The 7,003-nt window shown below is 66.1% G+C and overlaps 1 protein-coding gene across 1 annotated transcript in view; it reads right to left on the minus strand.

Moving 5' to 3' along the window:
* Positions 1–743: 743 nt before the first annotated feature.
* Positions 744–7,003, minus strand: part of CHLNCDRAFT_58780 (hypothetical protein) — a gene marked incomplete at both ends in the record, with an annotated part of 8,193 nt that continues 1,933 nt past the window's right edge. The window contains 15 exons of the mRNA XM_005844683.1: positions 744–858; positions 956–1,024; positions 1,113–1,207; positions 1,306–1,437; positions 1,858–2,106; positions 2,223–2,479; positions 2,638–3,106; positions 3,617–3,768; positions 3,968–4,044; positions 4,190–5,470; positions 5,656–5,768; positions 6,003–6,022; positions 6,205–6,319; positions 6,468–6,690; positions 6,811–6,884. Of these exons, the coding sequence (XP_005844745.1) occupies positions 744–858; positions 956–1,024; positions 1,113–1,207; positions 1,306–1,437; positions 1,858–2,106; positions 2,223–2,479; positions 2,638–3,106; positions 3,617–3,768; positions 3,968–4,044; positions 4,190–5,470; positions 5,656–5,768; positions 6,003–6,022; positions 6,205–6,319; positions 6,468–6,690; positions 6,811–6,884 (3,441 nt within the window). The remainder of the gene's footprint in view (positions 859–955; positions 1,025–1,112; positions 1,208–1,305; positions 1,438–1,857; positions 2,107–2,222; positions 2,480–2,637; positions 3,107–3,616; positions 3,769–3,967; positions 4,045–4,189; positions 5,471–5,655; positions 5,769–6,002; positions 6,023–6,204; positions 6,320–6,467; positions 6,691–6,810; positions 6,885–7,003) is intronic.

The following is a 7,003-nucleotide window of genomic DNA, read 5'->3' on the forward strand; positions in this document are numbered from 1 at the left end:
TTAAAACCGGGAAGTTAAGCTTGTGGAGGCTCTTCCCCACCTTTACCTTTACCTTTTTCCCAAGATCCACAAACCCTCAACAGGTATGCGTTATGCATCCCCAATTTTCTACTTGGGGTGCACAAGTGTTGTCCCACCCTCCACAATCTTGCGCCCGCGCTCCACACATGTTGCACAAGTTACTGCTAGCCCTGCACAACGAAAAGGTGGAAGTTCCCAGTTTTGTGAAGTATCATGCACGGTGTACAAGTGTTGTTTCACCCTCCACAAGTGAACGCTTTGCGTGCCCAAAGAAAAGCCGGCGGTGCACAATGTTAATCCCACGACGTAGAACCTCTTCCCATGGTGCACAAGTTTATTCCCACGGTACTACTTTAATCCCACGGTCCACAGCTTATTCCCACGGTCCACGAATCATCCATACCGTCATGTGCCAGCTGGCGGCGGATGTACCGCCGCGCACCGCGTGTGGTGGCACAACCCTAAGTGCCCCCAACCATCAGCTGTCTGTCTGTTACACCCGTAAAGAACAAGTTGCGCACAAGCAGCGCACACTGCGTTGGACAGGTTGCTTGCACTCCCTACGGCCACTCACCCCATGTGCCTGCCCCGATTTAGGGTGCAGATGGCAGAGATCGGCATCGCCGAGTGGTAAGTGCCACCTTCCATCAAGGGCCAATTCTGCTTGTGTTGCATCCCCAACTCCTGCTAATCGCGCAAGGCTAATTTACAAGCAACAAGGCTCACAGCACGCTGGCAAACTTGGCGGTGTGCAGCACATGGCTGTCAAAGTCGAAGGCCGCACCACGCCATAGCTGCACCAGGTGGCGTAGCCGGTCGGCATGAAGCGACAACGGCCTGCAGAGCAAACAACCGACCCCCTTTCAATCAGCAAGGGTGACAAAACACGCGCTGCCAGCCAGCCCAGCCTGCCAGCCATCTGGCAGGGACTCACTTGCCCCGCTGCAGCCGCACGTCTTCCTCCCCGTGGTTGTCCACGTATGGCGAGGTCAGGAAGGTAGCCCTGCGAGCACCGACATCGTAAGCGAAACGGTGAGCCTCACCGTCCCGCTGCCAACACCCAACAGAGTTGCTCACCACACCATGCCTACCTGTTCTTGCGAATCACCAGCAGCCGCGTCATCTTGGCCATCAGGAAGCAACAGGTGCCGCTGCCGCAGGCCAGGCTATGCGCAAAGCAGGTCCCCTGCACGGAGCAGCGGTATTGAACGCCATCAGCGCAGCCAGGCAATAAAGACACGGGCAGCAACAATAAATTCAACCAATCAGCCACCGACAACGCACCTGGCGTGTCGGGCCCTGGCAGCGGCGGCTGCTGCAGCACAACACCTCGCCGCAGCGCAAACACAAGGCAGGCTCAGAGGGGAGGTGGCCGCAAACGGAGCAGGTCTTGTTGCCGAGGGACAGGTACCAGCCCTGCGGGTAGAGGGGAAGGCAACCATGCGTGCATGGTGCGTCAGCACGTCCACTTATTTAATTTTGCAGGCTTTGCTTCAAGCTACTGTCTCGTACCTGGTAGGAGGTTGGCAGCTGCAGCAGCTTGGGTGCCGCAGGCAGCGGCAGCGAAGACACCTCCCACTGCTGCCCAGCCAGAATGCTGAGCTCCAGGCCGCCGCGTGCTGGGCATGAGCTGCCCCTGGCAACAGCAAGGCACCCAGCTGCGGGCGACTGTAGGGCTGAGGTGAGCGAGGGGAGATGCAGCTGCTGCAGCAGCTCCATGGCTTCATCCGCTGCCGACCCTGATGCCGAGGCTGGTGCAGCAGGGGCCGTCCGGCCGCGAAGTAGATCACGCAGCAAGGCCGCACGTCGCAGCCATGGCAGCAGCTGGCTGCTGACAGCCCCGTGCAGCGCCTGCGCCAACGGCCGCGACGCTGCCATGGCTGCCGCTGCATCGGCCGCCGAATGGGCTGTGCCAGTGGCCAGCGCCACGGCCTGGCCTGCTGCAACAGGGTAGACCGCAGCCACCACCGCCTCCAACACAGCGGTGGGGTCGGTATGAGCACTGCAGCTGAGGCCGACCTCGCCCAGCTGGCTGGGCCGCGAGACCAAAGCAACCGCCAGCGCCAGCAGCAGCGCAAAAGGGTCCTGCAGCGAGCAGTGGCCCAACACATGCTGTTGATATTGTGAAATCAACCTGCTTCAGGTGCGCCACGCAACAAACATCTGCTGCTCACGCCCCAGCAGCCGCAGCGCTTCCTCACCTGAGAGCAGCAGTAACGGCCAGGGGCTGGCGGCACCTGCAGCTGGATCAGCCCTGGCAGCAGCGCGGCCGACGCATCTGCCGAGAGGTCTGTGCCATCACGCTCGCTCAGCTGCGGCAAACTGCCCGCCGCCACCTGCTGCAGCACGCTGACAGCAACAGAGTGGTCGGGGGGAGCAGCCCCTGCTGCCAGAGCGAGCTGGGCCAGCGACTGCAGCGCGCGCCAGTGCGCGGCGTCCACCTCCGGGGATGGATTGCCTGCTGGGGAGGACGCAGGACACAATGTAGCAGGCGGCATGGGTGAGGCAGGACGACGTGAGTGGAGAGCCAGGTAGCCACATACATCAAGCAGAAACAATGCGGCAGTCTGCGAGTGCAGCAACACCAGAGGCCACAGGAGCACCCTTGTCACTCACATCCAGGCTCGCGATGCGCCACCTCCCATTGACCGATGCCGCTACCCAGCAACGAGCACAACATGCTGCCGGCTGCGGCCGCGGCCCAGAAACGCCGGGTGTGCTGGCTCAGGGCGCTGGCCAGCGGGCCGGCTGCCAGGGCTGCTGCCTGTGCGGGTGTGTGCGAAGGAGGGTATGTTGGCGCCTGTAATCGGGCTATCAACTGCACCGCTGCGGCCTCCTCTGCGGCCTCCTCCACCTGCTGCTGCAGCTGCTCAAACACTGCCTCCACTTCGCCGCCAGGAAGCCCCTCCGCTTCCACTTCCTCCTGCTCTTCCTCAGAGCTGCCATCCTCCGCGAGCTGCTCGTCCTCTGGGCCAACCAAAACCACCATTGCAGCAGCAGCCTGGGCAAAGGCATCCATTGCCTCCTCCGTGGCTGCAGGGCCGCCCTCACCACCCGCCTGCTGCAGCAGCTGCTGCAGCGCCGTCTGCAACGAGGGCGGGCCAGCCGGCTCAGTGGCTGCCTCCTCCGCTGCAACCGCCACGGGAATACCCCACAAGGCAGCGCCATCCTCCTGCTCAGACGCTGCAAATTGCAAAGTCATAGTGGACGGCAAACTAGTCAGCACAAGGGCATCATGACAGCAGCGCTCAGCCGCAACAGCTTGCGCCGCATGTTAAGGCGCTTCGACACCAACTGGGCGCCCCAGCTTTACCTCACCTTTGTGCTGCAGCCACTCCAGCAGCCACTGCTGCTGCAGCATCCACTTGGACCCTGCCAGCCTGGCAAACTCACAGAGAGCAGCGGCGCCAGCAGCGTGGCACCCGAGCCGCGGCAGCAGCTGCACCGCCTCCGGCTGCAGTTGTGCAGATGGCGGGGATTCTGCTGAGCCGCTGCTGGCCCCCGCCTGCGCCTGCTGCCACTGCTGCTGCAACGCCTGGCTGGATGTGGCAGGAGCAGTGGCCCAGCTGGCCTCCCCATGAAGGAGCTGCTCTACTTGCTGCACCGCCTGCTGGGCGCTGGGTGGCGGCTGCGCTTGCTGCTGTTGGGCGGCTGCTGGCTGCAGAAAGCCGCCATCAGTGGTGAGTGGCACTGCCAGGGGAAGCAGGCAGTTGCCCAAGCGGCGGCAGATGGGGCACAGGTACTCGCCTGCAGCAATAGAGGGCAGCAGCAACAAAGATGGAAAGCAGGGTGGGGGCCGACACCTTGCTAGCATGCTGGACCGGCCTCCGGATCCGCTGCCAACGGCGGCAACACGTTGGCAGGAGCAATGGGCAGTGCGTGACTAGGGTCCAGGCACTGCTCCAGCAGGAAGCCATCATACAGCAGCAACGCCAAGGCCGCTCACCTGCCGAGGCCGAGGACTCCAGCAGTTGGAAGCCCTCCACAAACTGGCCAGAAGCGATGCGCTGGCGCCAGCTAGATCTGCAGCAAGCAGGCACAACTCTGGCTCAAAGCTCGAGAAGGTGAAGATTGCAGGCGGGCAAACATGAGCATCAGGCAGGGGGCTGCTGGCAGCGTGCCCAGGCACAGCCTCCTCGCCCCACACAGCGCAGCCCCCGCCACACACCTGTACCGCTCCAGGCAGGATGCATGCATGATGTGCCCGCAGCACAGCAAGTGCATGGAGGGCTGGCGGTCAAACACCGACAGCCGGGGGCCAGCGCCGCCGGCCGGGAAGACTGCCGCTCCGCCAGCCTCCTCTGAGGCTGCAGAGCTGTCAGTTGCAGCTGCAAAGATGGACCCGGCTGGCTGACCTGGATGTTCTGGCGTGAGAGGCGCTGCTGGATCTGCAGAGGCCAGCACTGGCAACACGGTCACCTGCAGCTGCGCCACCAGCCCCAGCGGCGCCGTCTCGCTGCCGGTGTGGCACAGCACGCACTCCGCCCGGTGCGCCTCCCAGGCCGCAGGGTGGTGTGCTGGCAGCCTCCTGTCTGCTGCTGCTGCCGCAGCTGGGGCCTGGCTGCCTGCTGCATCAACATCCATAGGCTCTGCTGGCTCGGCCTGAGCTGCAGCCGCTGGCTGTTGAGGCTCGCACTCCGTCTCCTCATCTAAAAGCGCTGCGGCGGCCTTGGCCTGCTGCGCCCGCATGCGGGCCAGCATTTGCTGTTGGCGCTGCTTTCCCGGCTGCTTGCGCAAGCTCTGCTCTTGCTGCTCTGATGCGTCGACATCAGCGGCATCAGCTGCTTCTGGGACTGGCGCCCGCGAGGGTGCAGCCTCCCCGGCAGCGTCTGCTGCTTGCCCGGCTGTGCCAGCCTCTGCTGCCTGCTGAGCGCCAAGATTCTGCCGCGCTGCCTGCAGCAGCTGCTGTGCTTCGGCTGCCGCAGCGGTGGCACAGGCCTTCAGCTCCCAAGAGCCCTCCTGCCGGCTGCCATCTAGCACCCAGGGCTCGCTGCCAGCCAGCACCTGCAGCAGATAGATGATGCCCACCTGCTGGCGCGAGCTGCCTGCCAGGTGCTCCTCGCACTTTTGCAGGAAGCCGGCAGGCGTGGCCCAAGCCGCCGGCAGCAGCGGATCTGCTGCTGCTGCTGCTGCTGCTGAGGACTCGGCGCCCCCCCTCTCGCTGCCGCGTATCAGTGCTGCCAACCCGACCGCCTTGCACTGCAGAGCCAGTGACAGCAGGCTGACGGCGGCCAGAGCGCAGTCCTCTGCCGCACCGCCGCCGCCGCCTCCGCCGGAGTTGACACAGGCAGCCAGCAGTGCAGTCCACACCAATCTCAGCACGTGGTTTGTCACACGCTGCAGGCTCGCCATGGGGGGAGGCAGCGCTGGGATGCCAAGCTGCAGCTGCCACTGCGGCTGCCACACGCTGCCCTCCTGTGCGGTGTGCAGCGCCGACTGGAGCTGGCGCCTGCGGGCAGGTGGGGGAGAGGCAAAGGCAACGTGAGGCCGGCCTAGGCCTCAAGGACAGCAAGCAACATGGGGGCCTCAACAGCTGAGCACCTATCCCCCCACAAAGGCAGGCACGGCAGGCAACACACAGCAGAATGGAAGCGCGCAGCACGCTGCCAGCCCCAGCGCAGCAGCCCGGCTCACGGCGTGTAGTGAAGGTAGAAAGGGTCGAACTCACGCCAGCACTCGCTCCTGAGGCTGTACTCCCCCGTGGAGGCGGCGGTGGGCGGGCGGTAGTCGGCCACCTCTGCCAGGGCCTGCAGGCGGGATGGGAGGCAGGCATCTGCCACAAGGGAGGCAGGCAGAACAACAAAGCGGCCGGCCGCCCAGCGCCGCACTCGGGCACGCTCCGCCCTGCTGCGGCTGCACCAGCGAACCAGCACCAGTCAGAGGGAGCCAGCGCTGCAGGAGCGGCGGCCTCGGCGGCACCGGCAGCTTGCCTGGTCAAAGTGCGGGCTGTGGGACAGCTCGTACGGCAGCTCATCCCCCACCTCGCTGTGCCTGCGGGGACCTGCAGCACACAGGCGCAGCACAGCGTGGCGGCGTGGGCAGCGGCGCTTGCGGCAGAAAGGATGCAAGCTGGCGGGGTGCGCCTGGAAGGAGGCGGCTCAGCGCCAGCAACAGCAGAAGACCAAGCGGCAGCGGCGGTGGCAGCGGCAGCAGCAGCAGCAGCAGCAGCAGCAGCAGCAGCACCCGCCAGCGGCAGCAGCAGCGGCGCGCCTGCTGCCAGCGTGTGCACCAGCGCGCGGCGCAGCGCCAGCGGCGAGTAGGTGGGGTGCCAGCAGGCGCGCTCCCGCAGCACCTGGACCTGCGAGGGTGGTGCAGGTGGGGGGGTGGGGAGCGGCAGCGGGGTCAGCTGCCGCCCATCAGCCGCTGCCATTGGGTGCAGCGCACAGCACAAGGCGGGCCCGCCAGCCAGCGCCGCCAGCGGGCGCTGCAGGCGGCGGCGGGCGCACCAGCAGGCGCAGCCAGTCGGCGCACAGGCGCAGCATCTCGGGCGGCCGCCGCGGGTCCTGCAGCACCGCCGCCGCCGCCGCCGCGTCCGCCTTGCCGTTGCAGCGCAGCACCACGGCGGCGCCGCTGTTGTAGACGAAGAAGCCCAGGGCCGAGCCCACGTCGGGGGTGGAGGCCAGCCACGCCTGCACCGCCAGCAGGTCGCAGTCCAGGCCGTGGTCGCTCCTGTGGCACAGGCAGGCAGCGGTGGGGCAGCGCTTCAGGCACAGCAGAACAGGGGGACCGGTGCCGGTAGGCAGCCTGGTGCTCAGCAGCCCACGTGCCCCCCCCCCCAGGCCCCCTCACCAGTAGGGGCTGCTGTAGAAGGCCTCCAGGCGCAGCAGCTGCTGGCCGTTGCGCACCCACAGCCGCTGCCGGATCTGCAGGGGGCGGGCACATGCGCGGCGCGGGCACGGCGCGCGCTGACTCAGCGCCGGCGCTGCCGCTGGGGAGCGATGCGCGCGGCACGAGGCGTGCCGGGGTGCACGCGCGTGCCGCG

This window comes from Chlorella variabilis (assembly GCF_000147415.1).
Source record: "Chlorella variabilis unplaced genomic scaffold CHLNCscaffold_21, whole genome shotgun sequence".
NCBI classification, from domain to species: Eukaryota; Viridiplantae; Chlorophyta; class Trebouxiophyceae; order Chlorellales; family Chlorellaceae; genus Chlorella; species Chlorella variabilis.